The 15,489-nt window shown below is 47.8% G+C and overlaps 1 protein-coding gene across 2 annotated transcripts in view; it reads left to right on the forward strand.

Moving 5' to 3' along the window:
* Window positions 1-15,489, forward strand: part of OAF (out at first homolog) — a 120,276-nt gene that overhangs the window by 97,344 nt on the left and 7,443 nt on the right. Inside the window, exons 2-3 of one of the 2 annotated variants that reach the window (XM_086956786.1) lie at window positions 2,138-2,272; window positions 2,523-2,703. In XM_086956786.1, the coding sequence (XP_086812912.1) occupies window positions 2,138-2,272; window positions 2,523-2,703 (316 nt within the window). The remainder of the gene's footprint in view (window positions 1-2,137; window positions 2,273-2,522; window positions 2,704-15,489) is intronic. The other variant, XM_086956785.1, reaches the window with a different exon arrangement.

A 15,489-nucleotide genomic window follows, 5' to 3' on the forward strand; every position in this document is an offset into this window, starting at 1 on the left:
ACCTAGGGGGGCAGCCCAGGCCAGCAAGTCTATGGGCGACCCTCAAACAGCAATGGGTCGGGAAAGTGCGAAACCAGTGTCCCCCAGTTTCACCAGCTAGTACGCCCGGCTCGGCACCGCACAAACTCCAACGTCCCTCGCTTCCAGGCCGGGGTCCGCAAGGCGTCACACACCGACACCCATGGCAGGGGGGTAGATCGCCGACTCAGGTCTGGGGTCTGTCGTCCAGCGATGACTCTGGCCACCAGGCCGCCGGCCAGGAAGCCTCCGCACTCCACGGAGTCCGTCGAGTCCGTTCCCTCGGGATCCCCAGCTTTCAGCACTCGGCCCAGTCAAGACGCGCGGACAGCGCCGCACTACGCTCCGCCTCCAGGCCCTTCTCCTCGGGGCGATCCAGGCTCTACTCCTCGAATCGAGCGTTGAACAAACTTTTCGGGGACTTCCCCCGGGGCAACAGAAGGCAAAGTGGTATCAAAATGTGCCCCAAGAATTCCGGCACAGTTCTCTCGCCCGCAGTGCAGCCGCGGGGGGAGAGAAGCGCAGGAATCGGGGCTCGAGCTGAGCTGGGCCGGAGGAGCTACGGGAGGAAGCGTCCGCTCACCCCGCCATCTTGGCCACGCCCCCCAAGCCAAACTTTAGGTCCTGATATTTACTCTTATACAAATTAAGAAGGGGAGTGTTGTGTGTGGAGGGGGGGAGAAGGGCTCACCAGAAGTGTGGAGCAGGGAATTTATAGCCAGTGATGTCCCTATTTTAACTTCATTTCTAATGAGAGGGACACGTGAAACGCCACATGACCCTTTATTAAAGCCTTGATTTCTTTTTTTTGTACCTGGTAAATGAAGAATACTGAGAACTTAAGAATTAAAGTACCACAGTACTCCGACCCTGCTTGTCATATAATGTATTTTAACATTATATGCCAGCGCCATTGTCTGAAGCTCCCCCTACCCTCCCTCCCCCACATCTTTCTGACCTGCGTGCATAGTAAGTTTGTGGGCACTCACTGGCATGTTTGGTGAACTGTCAAGGGAGCAAAGCCATACATGCCAACTCTCCCGATTCAGGCAGTAGTCTGCGATTTCAAGGCTAGTCTCCCGCCTCCTGCATGCAGAACCCCGATTCCTCGGCCGACTTCAGACTCCAGGGACTGGCTTGCACTGCCAGTAATCTGCTCCTCAAGGCAAGTGCAGAACGTTGTTGTCACGCTTCTCTGTCTGCCATAACGATTTCTCCTTGCGCCTGACCGGTAGGGAAAAAACTTTATTTGCATTTCTGATATCCGATCCTGCAGCAGCACACTTGCAAGTCCCATAGACGCCAATAGAAAGTCCCATACACGCCAATAGACCAGATGCAGGCCGCAACAGACGTATATGGGAGAAATACATACTCCCTATTATTTTTTTTAAACTCCTACTTTACTGTTTCAAAATGTTGGCATGTATGCAAAGGGTTCAGAGGCGTGTGCAGTAAATGGGTGGCGTGTGTTGTGTGCACAAGGAGTGTGATGAACTGACGGAACAATGCATTCTTGAGGGCATATATGGTGAACTAGCAGGGCACAGTTGTGAGCTTACTGTAGTGTTCAGTAAACTGTCTGTGTGTGACTTGAGCTCACTCTTGTGTGATGAACTGGCAGGAACAGTGCACACATATTGGCATGCTGTAGGGTGTATTAGCGGGCGACAGTATGAGCGCTAGCCTGCTATGAACTTGCTTGTGTGAGCTAACTGCCAGGATTTTTGGTGCTTACTGACATGGGTGAGCTGAAAGGCGCGTGTGCTGAACTGGAAAGGGCGCGTAGGAAACTGGTTGCGTGTGATGTGATCTTAACGACTGTGGTGAAGTGTTGGGGACAATGCTCACTTACTGAGACGTGTGGTGCACTAGTGGAACACAACGCTATCCTATTGGCATGCATTGTTGACCGACAGGAAGCAGAGCTAAAGCCTCTCACATTTCTGGTGCTCTAAAGGCGGTGACGCAAGTTTTCTGCCACGTGTGGTTAACCCGTTGTGAGAAACGTCAGCTGAGCTCATTGGAGCGCTGGGATTTTTCGAAACAATTGGATGGTTTTTGTTTTCCACGTGCCTGACCAGGAGTTCTAACTCAATCCCTGTTATTTTCTTTTTAGGAAGTGAAGATTTTCCGGACCTTGATCCTGGGGGAGCTGGAGAGGGGCCAGAGCCAGTTCCAGGCGCTCTGCTTCGTCACGAGGCTTCACCGGAATGAGATCATCCCCAGCGACTCCATGGCCAAGCTGAGGCAGGTGAGGGCACGGTCCGTGCGCGAGCCATCCGCGAGCCTTGCTGGGCTGAGACTGCACGTGACACCTTGCAAGTTGCTGTAAAAGGAGGGGCTGGGGTGTGGCCTGAGGTACCTAGTCAGTGTGGAGATTTTAATTCTGACTGCAGGGCAGGAGCGGGTCATGTCAAACCATACAGTATCAAATCTTGCCTGTGACCTTATCCCAGTCTGTGAACTCCCTGTGCTGATTCGTGTTTGAAATCTCTCCTCAGAAGAACCCACGCACCGTTCGTCAGGCCGAGGAGCTGAGGGGACTGGAGAGCCTCAACATGGAGGTGGCCGTGAACTTCAGCAAGGCGCTGCAGCTCAGTCCTCATATCCACAACGTCTGCTCCGAGGCACAGGAGGCCATTTACACCCGCAAGGAGGACGTCAGCTTCTGGTTGGAGCGAGGTAAGGAAGTGCCACCGTGGCGAGCGGCCATGATGCATTTGTATGCTGGTGACATACGCGAGCGAGCAGCACATTTTGGGGGGCATGTGCTGGTGAAGGGAGAGTGCTTGTTGAGTCTGCACATATTGCACACTCCTTCATGTTCTTTATTTATGCCTACTATATACATTGGGATCTACTCATCAACAAGTAGATCCAGGAAACCACACACTGTTCACAGAAGATTCACATGGTTACTAGTGATTGATGAAAATCTCATACTTTTCCTCTGGTTTTGATGATAAATATTCATGGAATGAGCACATGTGTTTTTTTCACTCGTGTAAATGAGTGCAAAAAATTGGGTGTTCTAAACACTTTCTTCCAATCCTATATTTGTACTTGTGGAGAAAATAAGACTTTTTTTTCAAAAATGATTGCTTTGAGGCCAGAAAGAAAGTTATTTCTTTTCATTTTGGACTTAATCTATTCTGCACTTCCAAAAAGGTTAGGTAGCTGCTTCAATGGACAATTTCATTCACTATCAAAGTTGTAATTAGATTTTATTTGTAAGTTTTACCTGTGCATCAAAATCTTTTATTCTATCTTGTGTACCTTTTGGAAAAGATGCAAATGCAAATTTTTTCCTTCAGTGGATTAAATAATCCTTATAGTTCTATTTGTTAAATGCATGCACGTTATGATGATGTAAACATTTACCTGAACGTGGAAAAATATTGCTAGTGATGATGTAAAGGATAATTTTGATAACTCTGCTGAGGCCTGGGAGAGCCCAGCATAGTTCCAACATGGCCTGATCCGTGACAGATTTTCATGGCCACCTACAGCTGTGTAAATGAATTCGATTTAGATCCTCCATATGTATATGTAGTATAAGTGGTCATCATGAGAAAGCTTGCTCATCTGGGACCATCCTGGACCAATATGGACATGTCGATCTAATAGCTCAATCAATTTGGACCTAAAAGCATTGTAGGAGAGTGCAAGTGTGGCACTGACTGTATCAGAACGAGGCAAAGATCTCACATGCCATGAATGGAAAATGTTACTTACCCTGTCAGCATCGGTTCTTTCCATGTAATGCTGTATATTCACATGCACCCACTCTCCTCCCTGGTCACCAGGGTTGTTGCAGATGGGGTTATCTTTTCACCTTTTTCTTTGCATGCTCATCTCTTCTGTATCTCTATGCTCCATTTACATCCTCACGCTCCCTGTGGAAAAAACAGTATAACAATGGAGCTGTTGCCCATGTGCATTACCAGAGATAGGTGGAGTCACTATACCTAGTGGCTCAAAAAGACATCTTCAAACAAAAACAAGTTGCACACGCAGATCACATTAGATGGCAGGAGTATGCACATCTTGTGAATCTAAAGAACTAGAAGCCACAAACAGGTGCTTACAGGGTAAGCAACATTTTCCTTTCTAACCACCGCTTTTTCCTGCAGATTTGTCATTTAGTGCTCTGTAACCCATCTAACCCATTTTAATGGTACTTCATTTATAACACTTGGATGAATTGGGGACTGAGCAGGCTGTGCCACAGTTTAAAGTGGTGACCCACAAGTCACATGCCGTTCTCCACAGACTGCAGCTTAAATCAGCCATCTTGTTCCCTGGTGTCAACGCAACCGATTTTCATCCTACCTAACTGTGTGGTCCTTATTTTATTTATATTACGTGGGAAGAATGGAAGCCCAATTCATCTATCCTTGTTCTGCATGGTTACGCAAAATACATTGCAGTGGGCATTCAACCCACTGAGCTATGATAACAGCTCACTGTAGGGTAAAATGTGGTTTGAGCACAGACCTTGTTACGTAAGAGGCAGGGCAGAGTCCTTTTGTAGCGCAGATTTCAATCTTCAGTGTTAACTTGGTCCCCTCTCATTCCTTCCAAAGAAAGAGGCACTTTGTTTGTATCCGGAGCCGTGACAACGTGGATTCTACTCCCAGCAGAGATCCTTTTTCATCCTCCGGAAATGTTTTTGAAAGATTACAAGTATTCCTGAAATGCAAAAGGATTACAGGATCTGTTGGCTGATAAGCTGCTACTAGGAGGCGTCCGTCTAGGCAGTAAGCCGACTACCACTTAATGGAGGCTTAACGCACTTTATATCTACCTGTTCTGTACTGCTTGATGAATTCTTGGACTTGGCGCAAGTGGCTGTTGAGGTGGCATGGAATGCAGCCAGTGGGTGACTGCAGTGGAGCCAAGAGTTTATGTCCTCACATTCATGCTCCTTGCCAGTGGTCTTAATCTACGGTCTGCATTGCTTACTCCAGGGGTCCACATCTATTTAGAAAATTAAATCATTTTAGCAGATTAGTAAAATATGCATCAATAAAAAAAAATATATGAAACTGAAAAATTCAGCACACTCTGCCAATGTGGAGGAATTTGAAATGGTAGGATACAAATTACGTTGTTATTCCTAGCTTGATTTGTGGAGCAGCACAAGTACAGCAACCAAAATCTGGTATGGACATTGGTTGGTGACCGGTGTGTGCTGATAAAAATAGGTCATGCTTTAGGAGTAAAAAAGGAAGTTGTATACTAGAGCATAGCATATTACTTTCTCTTTTAGAAATAAAACCCCATATTAAAAAGCTCTAACCTTTCCATTAAAATTAAAAGTTTGCTCACTGTGTTCCCTTTGCTTGTGAGTAAATAAAACATTTAATAATTTCTGTATTTCTTTGTATCCTTTGAGTTTCAAATCATAGGAATTACGAAGGCTGGGGTCCCCAGATTTTACTAGTGATGCAGTGTGGCAGTCCACAGAAGTCAAAAGGTTAAGAACCGCTTCTTCAGACCACACCCATTCTAAAGAGATTGACCGCAATTGGAGAGCAAATATCTTTATAGATGTGCAAACATTTCACACTTCATACATACAATAATTGTCATTGTAGCCCTTGATTTATTGTTAGAAGTCCAACAGAAGCCCCTAAGCCCCCCCACTCCTATTTACGCCCTCTTTCATTTATATACTGGACCAGATACCCTGGTTTTTACCCTCACTTAACACCCCACCCGCCAAAGTACCACTAATTTGCAGGTAAGTTGATTTCACTTGTTAGTAAGTCTGAAGTGTGATGGAAACAAAGATTTTAAAAGAATACAAAAAAAAAACAAGGCTCTTTATTAGGTGATTCACAAATTATATATATATATTTACTGATTATTTTATAAGTAAAACTACTCTGTGCAAATTAAGTGGCCATTTCCGTGGTAAATATGCTGCCTGTAAATCACAGTGTGCTACCGTATAATGATTTTGTTACATTACCAAATCACCTGCCTCATTTCGTGAACGTTTGGTGTTCTAAAAATTGGCTCGTGGTTCTAAAGTTTGGGAAGCACTGCTCTGAGCTAAGGTGCGGTCCATTGTGGCTTGGTGACCCTGGTACCTTTGACTCCGATGCCTCTTGTTAATGCGCCTTCATGGGCATTGGCTTTGTCCCTGGCATCTAAGATGAGGGCAAAACTGGCCTAGGTGGTTTCCCCATGTTCTCTGATCATTCTTTGTTGCCAATTTTAAAGTTGACAATCATGACCACAATGGACAAGGAGACTTTGGGAGAAGTTTTCACCTGTGGCAAAGGAGAAGGTGGAAGCTAATTTTAACTATGAACCATATTATGGCCACATCTCAAAAGTTGGCCCATTTGGAATAGATTTTTGATTCAAACTCTTTGACAGTGGAGGATAAGGACAGTGGACATGCGGAGGACAGCTGATCACTCCTCTCCCCTTTATAGTACTGAAAGTGGTATCTACTTGGGCTGGCGAAATACTTTTGGCCTTAGAAACAAATTAGGAAAGGAATTAACCTTCTGGCCGTGTGTTAGAGAACGCTTTACTCCCTTAACTTCATGTTCTCATAAAGGACAGCTGTCTGAGGACTGTCCTCAATCTCTGCCTTTTCAACCTCTTCCTCCAGAAGAAAAAATTCAAGATGCTATCCTTGATTTAGGTTCTGCTGACCTTGAACTTGGGAGATTGCTTAATGTTCCTGGACACCAAAATTGCCACTTTTATCTTCCAGATCTTCCCTTCCATGTGTCTGTTTGAGGTTCAGGGTGAGATCACACACTTTCAGTTTTTCGTCCTCTCACCTAGACTGACAGCAAACCCACAGATCTTTATGAAGGTGCTGGCAGTCTTTGAAACTAAGGTGCATGTGTGGGGAGGGCATGCATTTCTGTACCTGACCAAATGGCTGCTCAAGTCAGAGTCCTTGACTCTGGCCTAGGGGTATCTCCAGTAGAAGCCTGCTCTTCTTTATGACCTTGGCTTTACTATTAACACCCAGTGGTCTTGCCGTACTCCCACACAGTTGCTGAACTCTATTAGTGAGTTATTTGACACAACTCTTATTAAGGCGTTACCCCCTTTTTAGAGGTTTGTGAATATTCAAGCAAAGATTTTGATGTGCCAGAATCCTGCTCAAATCCAGATCCCGCACGTCTTGGGCCTGCTAGGGCTCATGGCCCTGTACACCCTGTTAGTGACTCACACCAGATTGAAAATGAGGGCCATACAGTGGTGTCAAAGAAGGCAGTGACTGCAGCACTAAAATGGTTTCCGCGCAGGGTTGATCTTCCGGTCGGTTCATCAGGATACGCACTGGTTAATGGACCATCCTTCTGCGAAGTCATCCATTCAACCCTCTGTAGATTCAGGCTAGCGTGGGTACAGACGTAGCCTCTTTGGACTTGGGTGATCACCTGGGTGATGTGATGTGATGATGTATAAACTTTGGTCTAGGTCAGAGCAGTTTCTGTATATAAATATGCTCAAGCTGTGTTTGAGTAGTCTTCCTTTGAATGTCTTTCTCCCTTCCATCTAAGGGGGCAGCCTTCAGATTTGGTCAGACAACACCAGGGCTAGCCATTACATAAACAAATGGCCATAGTGACTGGCGGCCTTCACATGAGTCAAACAAATAAAGCAATATTGGGTAACGAACACTATCTTGAAAAGTGATTCGCCTTTAGGCATGGGCACAGTGATTGATGGCCTTCACAGGAGTCTTGCAGGGTCCCTTTATGTAGGAATAGTTGATATCCGTCAACTCTCTCCGGAAGACCACGAACAAGAGCTATATCTAAAAGCCACAATGGTTCCAGAAAAAATTGTATCACAGATATTGCACTACAAATAAACCAGTGTCCACAACCACAAAAAATGAGTACTTGAAATTATCATTAAATATTAATTTGTCACAAAAATATTATCACAGTACATTATAGAAATAATTTGTACTCCCTATATTGTACTAAACAAAAAGATACAGTGTAAAAAAAAAAATAAGTATCTGATAGAGACTACTAGCCGCAGATTCCTTAACATAGAATTATCCCTAGGCATGAGACTGGATCCGGAAAAACTTTCTTGCCACAGCATCCCTGCGTGCTGGGGGGACGGCACCACTTGACTCTGCCCTGACGTCGTCCGCGTTTGTGACGTCAGCGAGGATACATACTACACCAGTTATTCTCATTTCCGCGTGCAACTCGGATCTGGTTAGTGTCCTGGCCTGTTTTCAGTGTGGAAAAAACTCGTAGGCCATCAGCTAAGTATGTGAACAATTAGTCTAAGACCAGTAGAGAAAAGGGAAATCAAAAAATGAAGTGTATATTAAAAATATATATATTTTTAATTAACATAGATAAAAATCATATAGAGACTCAGGCACATAAGTCAAACTATATGATACAGTAAAAAATAGTACATTAAAATTCATCAACAGACTTCAAACACGATAAATACAGGGCATATAAATCATACTCGTATATAGGTCAGACAAGTAGCAAATAATAATACATTCAAGATCACCAATGACATAAGAAACATTGTAGAATTATTTATAAACACTCGACGCGCGTTTCGGCAGAGAAATCCGCCTTCCTCAGGAGCCACAGATGAAACTCTGAAAGAACATTATTAAAAAGAAAATATAGATCAGATCACAAAGTTTGTATAACATAACTAATACATATCATCAACTATACTAAAAAATCTTACACAAATCAGAATTCAAGAAACCTTCCTATCTAGTAGGTCTAGACTATAAATTTGGTCACATATTGTCATATGATAGACAGGTATTCATACAGAAACAGTGTCGTACTTAGCAGAACAAAGAACCAGATACACAAATATTCTTGGATAGTACAATATTCATTTCATGGGAAGATATTATAAGTAAATCCCCTACAGAGGAAGAAATGATGATAAACTAGTTTAAATCATAGTTAGTTATGTCGTACAAATCAATAAACTTACATTAGCAGTATTGACTTTCAAATCCCTAGCACAACCAATCGATGATAACTTCTTGATTAGTCAGAGCCGCTTGATAAAGGCCTTCTCTTTTTTTCCACTCTTGACGTTAGTGTAACAGTGTGCGAATGCCTTCGGGCTTCAAGACTTTTACCCCCTGTGCACGTCCCATGTCGGCGACGGACCATCACCTGGTTTGCATGTGGTGCCTAGGTGAGCACCATGACTCAGAGAGCTGCGATGCCTGCTAGCACCTTAAGCCTAAATAGCGGCGGGAGCGCCGAATGAAGTTGCTGTCTGCACGCTTGTCCAGGTCATACCAGCGTCCGTCCCCTACCTCGGAGGCGAGGACCTGCCGGTTTCTTCTGCGACATCGTCTCTCCCCATGGCCCCAGGAGCATGGCTCACCGGCTGGTAGGTCCTTCAGTTTATCTCCGAGGCCTTGTCCTCCTTCCGCGGTGAGCGCCGGCTCCCTCCGGGACATGCGCCCCGCCTGTCGCCTTCCTACCCGCTGTTTCCCAGCGCAGAGGTGACTAGGGCCCAAATGACAGCCCACGCTGCAGCTTTGCAGGCTTTTTTGGCCCTTCCTCCACCTCCTGAGACATCTGCAGAGCCCTTGTCTTGCGCGGGGCCTTTCGCGGAGTCGCCGGCAGCTCCGGCCCCGGTGCCAAAAGTTTTGGCTTCAGGCCCTAGGTGGGTGGTGTTGTCGAGATGTGGTCCTTCAGGGCTTCCCTCTTCGGCGCCTGGCGTCCCTGCCTCGCCGCAAATCCCTACGGGGCTCCCTGTGGCATTGCGGGAGATCGCCAGGACTCTGGGCTTGCCCCCGAGTCGCCCTCGGTCCTCTGAGCAGGAGGCTGCCTCACCAGAGGTCGAGCTGGTGCCGTTTCGGCGCCGGGAGCCTTCCTTCCCGGCTCGGGTGGAGTCGCGGTGGAGGTCGGAACCTGGGGCGCTTTCTACAAATCCCCCTCGGTCCTTGGCGCGGGCGGCTGCCCCGTCTGAGGTCGAGCCGGCGCCTCTCCTTCACCGTTCTGGCATCGGCCTGCCTCATTTTCCCGGAGAGCATGTTGGGGGAAGAAGTCGACCTGGTGCCACGACTGCCCCCTCCGGCACCGGTCGACGTCGATCAGACGCCGATGGCGGACTCCACGGAGCAGCGCAGGCGTCAGGTTCTTGATTCGTCTCCTGAGGTCCCTTCTTCTCCAGAGGTCTGTCACCTGTTGGTGTGTTTCTCCCCGGAGACTGGGCGCCGAGTTGTTGCCTTTTCAACAGCATCTTCCCGGGAGGGCTCCTCGCAGTCCCCACGGCCTAAATCCTTGAACCCTTCTTTCCGTGGCTCGCCGCTGACTTTTCCACTGGCCTCTCCGTCTTCCCCTGAGGCCCCTCAGGTTCCCCATTCATCTGTGGATCCTCCTCTTTTTCAGGGCTAGCCGCTCCCACTGGACTTGGGGACGAACGGCTCAGTCTGCAGCCATCGCCCACGAAGGAATTACTTTCTCCTCCGCGACACTCTACTGAGGCTAGTGTTGCCTTTGTTCGGGCTATTTCCACTGCTACTGGTATTCTGCGGATGGGTGAACCTATCACTCGTTTCCTACGGACAACCTTTTGAAAGTTATCCACCAGGGCTCTGGTGGACGGGAGTTGTTCCTTTCCTTTGAAGTGTCCCTCCACAATTCTCTTATGGGGGCGTCCTGCCACAGGTGATCCGGGGACTCAGGGGCTTCAGCATCTCAACTGCCCTGCTCCACATGACCCTGTCTGTCTTTCCTTCTACCCCGATACTCAAGGCTCTCTTCTGCGGAATTCCTTTCCATGTTTGCCTGTAGTGTTGTTGAATCCAACCACCGGGCCTCCCGTCTCGGGAGGCCCTGTGGTTGGATTTAGTCTTCGTGCGGGCTTGGATGTTGCAGAAGCTTTCGGCCGTGCTATGGCCACCTCTGTGGCTCTCCGTTGCCATGCAAGCCTGCGTGATGCGGTTTTTCTTGAAAATATTAGCGAGCGTCTGGTTGATTTGCCCTTTGACGGGGTCCTTCTGTTTAATACTCATGCAGCCTCCGCCATTCAGCATCTTCTTGCGGGCCTCCGTCCTCCTCTGCCTCCTCCATCTCCTCCTCAGTAGGTTGGGTGGTTGATCCTCCGGGTCTTGGTGTGTTATCCCTCTTGCTCCTGGAAGCTGGGGTTGGAGTGTCCTTTACACTTTCTGTGAGGGTTGCTGTGCCCTTGGGGTTCCTTGGTTGGTCCACTTTTTCAGTTGGCTGCTGGTTCGGCCCCCCTTTTTTGGCTAGAGTGTACCATTTGGCTGCTTACTAAGGCTTCTGTGGTTTTTACCGCAGGTTTATGGTTTGTTCTCTGATGCGGGGTTCTTCCCTAAGAGTGGTTCCCATACATTTCTTGGGACGTGCCATACCCCATGTGAGGTACATGTAGCTATTGTATAGCTCTGTCTTTCGCTGGGAGGGTGTGGACCTCCTTGGGGGTTCTTGCCTTTCCTGGTGCCCCTATATTCTGCTGGTGTGGTCTCTTGGTCATTACCTGGGCGTAGCTGACTATGCTTCCTTCTGTCTTCTAGGTCTTGATGCGTCGATTGCCTGGCTTGGTATGCCGCCTTCAGCGTTGTGCTGCGGTGTTTCACTCTCCTGTCCGCTGTTTCGGCCTGGTCCTCTATAGGGTGATTCCAGGGGGAATGCTCTCCTGTGTTGACCGCTAGGGCCGTCCTACTTGTTTCGCCTCTTATCTTCTGGCTGGTCGCTTGTTGGCGCCCAACTGCGGCCGCCCGGACGATGTGGTCTGGACGTTTAGTTTTGTGGGGCTTGTCATTGTCCAGCTGCTCTTCTGGTCTGTGGCCAGTGGTCTTGGAGTGGGGCCTGGTGCCCCCGTTTCCTATTTTGCATGAGCCTTGTGGGACTATGTTTTCCTTCTCCCACCTGCCTTACTGCTGAGGCACTGTTCTGTCTGGTCTGTTGTCTTCCAGCTGTGATGGATTCGGCTGCCCTTTTCACTGGGTGTGTTTCCAGTGGAGGGCTTTTGTCTTCATTTCTACCCCTTCTCCTTAGAGTCTCTGGGTTGCTCTTCTTCCTCAGTACTCCTCTGTGTTGCCTGTACCTCTGGGTCTTCTGGTGGAGGTCCCTGGCACGTTGACTGCTGGCCTCCTTTCGTATTGCCCTTGCTTCCGCCTGCTTGGTGAGGGCTGGGCTGCCTCTTTTGTCGTTATAACACAACCCCTGTGGGGCCGGTTTTCTTTCAAGATGCTGAGGTTCTCTTCTGTTTGGGGGGACTGGGCTCTTTTCTATGTCCCTGTACTTTGTCCCCTATTGGGGTCTGGTGCTCGCCTGAGCTGGAGGGGTCCTCTAGCAGATCCTCCTTCCCCTTGGGTATGGCAAGGGCATCTATTCTTCTTTGTCTGCTGTGCTTTCTGACCCCAGGGAGGCTGTCGTATTTGTTGCAGATTTGCTTGCAATAGCTGTGCTCTGTCCTTTCCTTCCATGCCTTTTGGTGCCATAGTGCCTGGCACTATTCTGGATGGTGCTGTTCCTCACCAGTCGTTCCTTTCCTTTGTGTTTAGCTGGTTTTCGCACACTGTTCCAGTATTCTCACAGTTTTGTTGGTGATGGCTCCGCGTTGTGGCGCGGAAAAGTTCTCCAAAAAAAACTGACGTAGGCGCGACGGGGTGGGACTTGTATCTCCTCACTGACGTCACGAACGCGGATTACATCATGCCGTCTCCCCGGCGTGTTTCCTTCCCAGTGTAAGAATTGGCTTTTGTAGTTTGGTTTGCCCTGTTCCCATCATGCACTGGGACAGGAACAGACTAATTTGCATACAGCCAGGTTCTGAAACTGGGATGGTGCAGTGAGCTAAAAAACGGTGTTGGATCTAGCCCTGATCTCTTGACTGGGTGAGAGCTTTCTGCTTAATTCAGAGACTCTGTCCCTCACCACCCCTTGTTGTAAATATTTTTGTCCACCCTAAGCGTGGAAGGGTATTCTCAGATGTGAGACCCTTGCTCATTGCACCATCAGGATTCAAGCAAACCGGGCCGAAGACGGCTGTAATGCCAGTAACCGGTCCCCGGGAGCTTGTTTCCTTCCCAGTGTAAGAATTGGCTTTTGTAGTTTGGTTTGCCCTGTTCCCATCATGCACTGGGACAGGAACAGACTAATTTGCATACAGCCAGGTTCTGAAACTGGGATGGTGCAGTGAGCTAAAAAACGGTGTTGGATCTAGCCCTGATCTCTTGACTGGGTGAGAGCTTTCTGCTTAATTCAGAGACTCTGTCCCTCACCACCCCTTGTTGTAAATATTTTTGTCCACCCTAAGCGTGGAAGGGTATTCTCAGATGTGAGACCCTTGCTCATTGCACCATCAGGATTCAAGCAAACCGGGCCGAAGACGGCTGTAATGCCAGAAACCGGTCCTCGGGAGCTTGTTTCCTTCCCAGTGTAAGAATTGGCTTTTGTAGTTTGGTTTGCCCTGTTCCCATCATGCACTGGGACAGGAACAGACTAATTTGCATACAGCCAGGTTCTGAAACTGGGATGGTGCAGTGAGCTAAAAAACGGTGTTGGATCTAGCCCTGATCTCTTGACTGGGTGAGACCTTTCTGCTTAATTCAGAGACTCTGTCCCTCACCACCCCTTGTTGTAAATATTTTTGTCCACCATAAGCGTGGAAGGGTATTCTCAGATGTGAGACCCTTGCTCATTGCACCATCAGGATTCAAGCAAACCGGGCCGAAGACGGCTGTAATGCCAGAAACCGGTCCCCGGGAGCTTGTTTCCTTCCCAGTGTAAGAATTGGCTTTTGTAGTTTGGTTTGCCCTGTTCCCATCATGCACTGGGACAGGAACAGACTAATTTGCATGCAGCCAGGTTCTGAAACTGGGATGGTGCAGTGAGCTAAAAAACGGTGTTGGATCTAGCCCTGATCTCTTGACTGGGTGAGAGCTTTCTGCTTAATTCAGAGACTCTGTCCCTCACCACCCCTTGTTGTAAATATTTTTGTCCACCCTAAGCGTGGAAGGGTATTCTCAGATGTGAGACCCTTGCTCATTGCACCATCAGGATTCAAGCAAACCGGGCCGAAGACGGCTGTAATGCCAGAAACCGGTCCCCGGGAGCTTGTTTCCTTCCCAGTGTAAGAATTGGCTTTTGTAGTTTGGTTTGCCCTGTTCCCATCATGCACTGGGACAGGAACAGACTAATTTGCATACAGCCAGGTTCTGAAACTGGGATGGTGCAGTGAGCTAAACGGTGTTGGATCTAGCCCTGATCTCTTGACTGGCTGAGAGCTTTCTGCTTAATTCAGAGACTCTGTCCCTCACCACCCCTTGTTGTAAATATTTTTGTCCACCCTAAGCGTGGAAGGGTATTCTCAGATGTGAGACCCTTGCTCATTGCACCATCAGGATTCAAGCAAACCGGGCCGAAGACGGCTGTAATGCCAGAAACCGGTCCCCGGGAGCTTGTTTCCTTCCCAGTGGAAGAATTGGCTTTTGTAGTTTGGTTTGCCCTGTTCCCATCATGCACTGGGACAGGAACTGACTAATTTGCATACAGCCAGGTTCTGAAACTGGGATGGTGCAGTGAGCTAAAAAACGGTGTTGGATCTAGCCCTGATCTCTTGACTGGGTGAGAGCTTTCTGCTTAATTCAGAGACTCTGTCCCTCACCACCCCTTGTTGTAAATAGTGCAGGGATGCTGTAGCAAGAAAGTTTTTCCTGATCCAGTCTCCCGCCTGGGGATAATTATACGTTAAGGAATCTGCAGCTAGAATTGTCTCTACCAGATACATCATTACCAAAGGTAAGTAACTCGTACAACGGCGAAAGGTCTGAATTTAAATTAAGTGGCCCACATAAAAACTGTAACCTATTACAACCAATGTTTCTGGCCAATTTGCCAATGTCATCCTGAAATCCGTCCCAGGATGCTTGTTTCCGGTCCAAGGAAGTCCTGGCTTGGCAGTTCGGGCTGAACTGTTCCCATGAGGCACGGGGTCAAGACTGATCTGCATATGGCTGGGTCTGAACTGGGGTGGCAAAGTGAGCTAAAGAACGATGATGTATTCAACCTAGATCTGTGACTGGAGGGGGTGAGTGTCTGAAAAGATTCAGCTGGTGGCTCAGTGGACTAATGTGTCCATTGCAGGGGCCTGTGTTCGACCTCATGGTCTCAGGTTCAAATCCCGGCGGGTCCACTCAGCCTTTCATCCATCTGAGGTCCATAAAATGAGTACCATTAAGTTGGGTAACAATGAACATATGTTATTCAGCGCCAAGAGACCTCTGGCTGAACTTTTGCTTTACAAATACACATGTTATGTTATCTCCTTGTGTTTGCTATGATGCATTAATGGCATTTCGACCCTTGCAGTTTATTGGGTCACCATCAGGACCGAGCGATTTTGGAGCAAACAAAAAACAAAAATGCTATTGACCACTGAACACGTCACATTTTGAGCATCTCAAGGGAATCTTCCTATAAACTGCAGTCA

The sequence above is a fragment of the Lissotriton vulgaris genome, chromosome 2_1, assembly GCF_964263255.1.
Source record: "Lissotriton vulgaris chromosome 2_1, aLisVul1.2, whole genome shotgun sequence".
Taxonomy (NCBI): Eukaryota; Metazoa; Chordata; class Amphibia; order Caudata; family Salamandridae; genus Lissotriton; species Lissotriton vulgaris.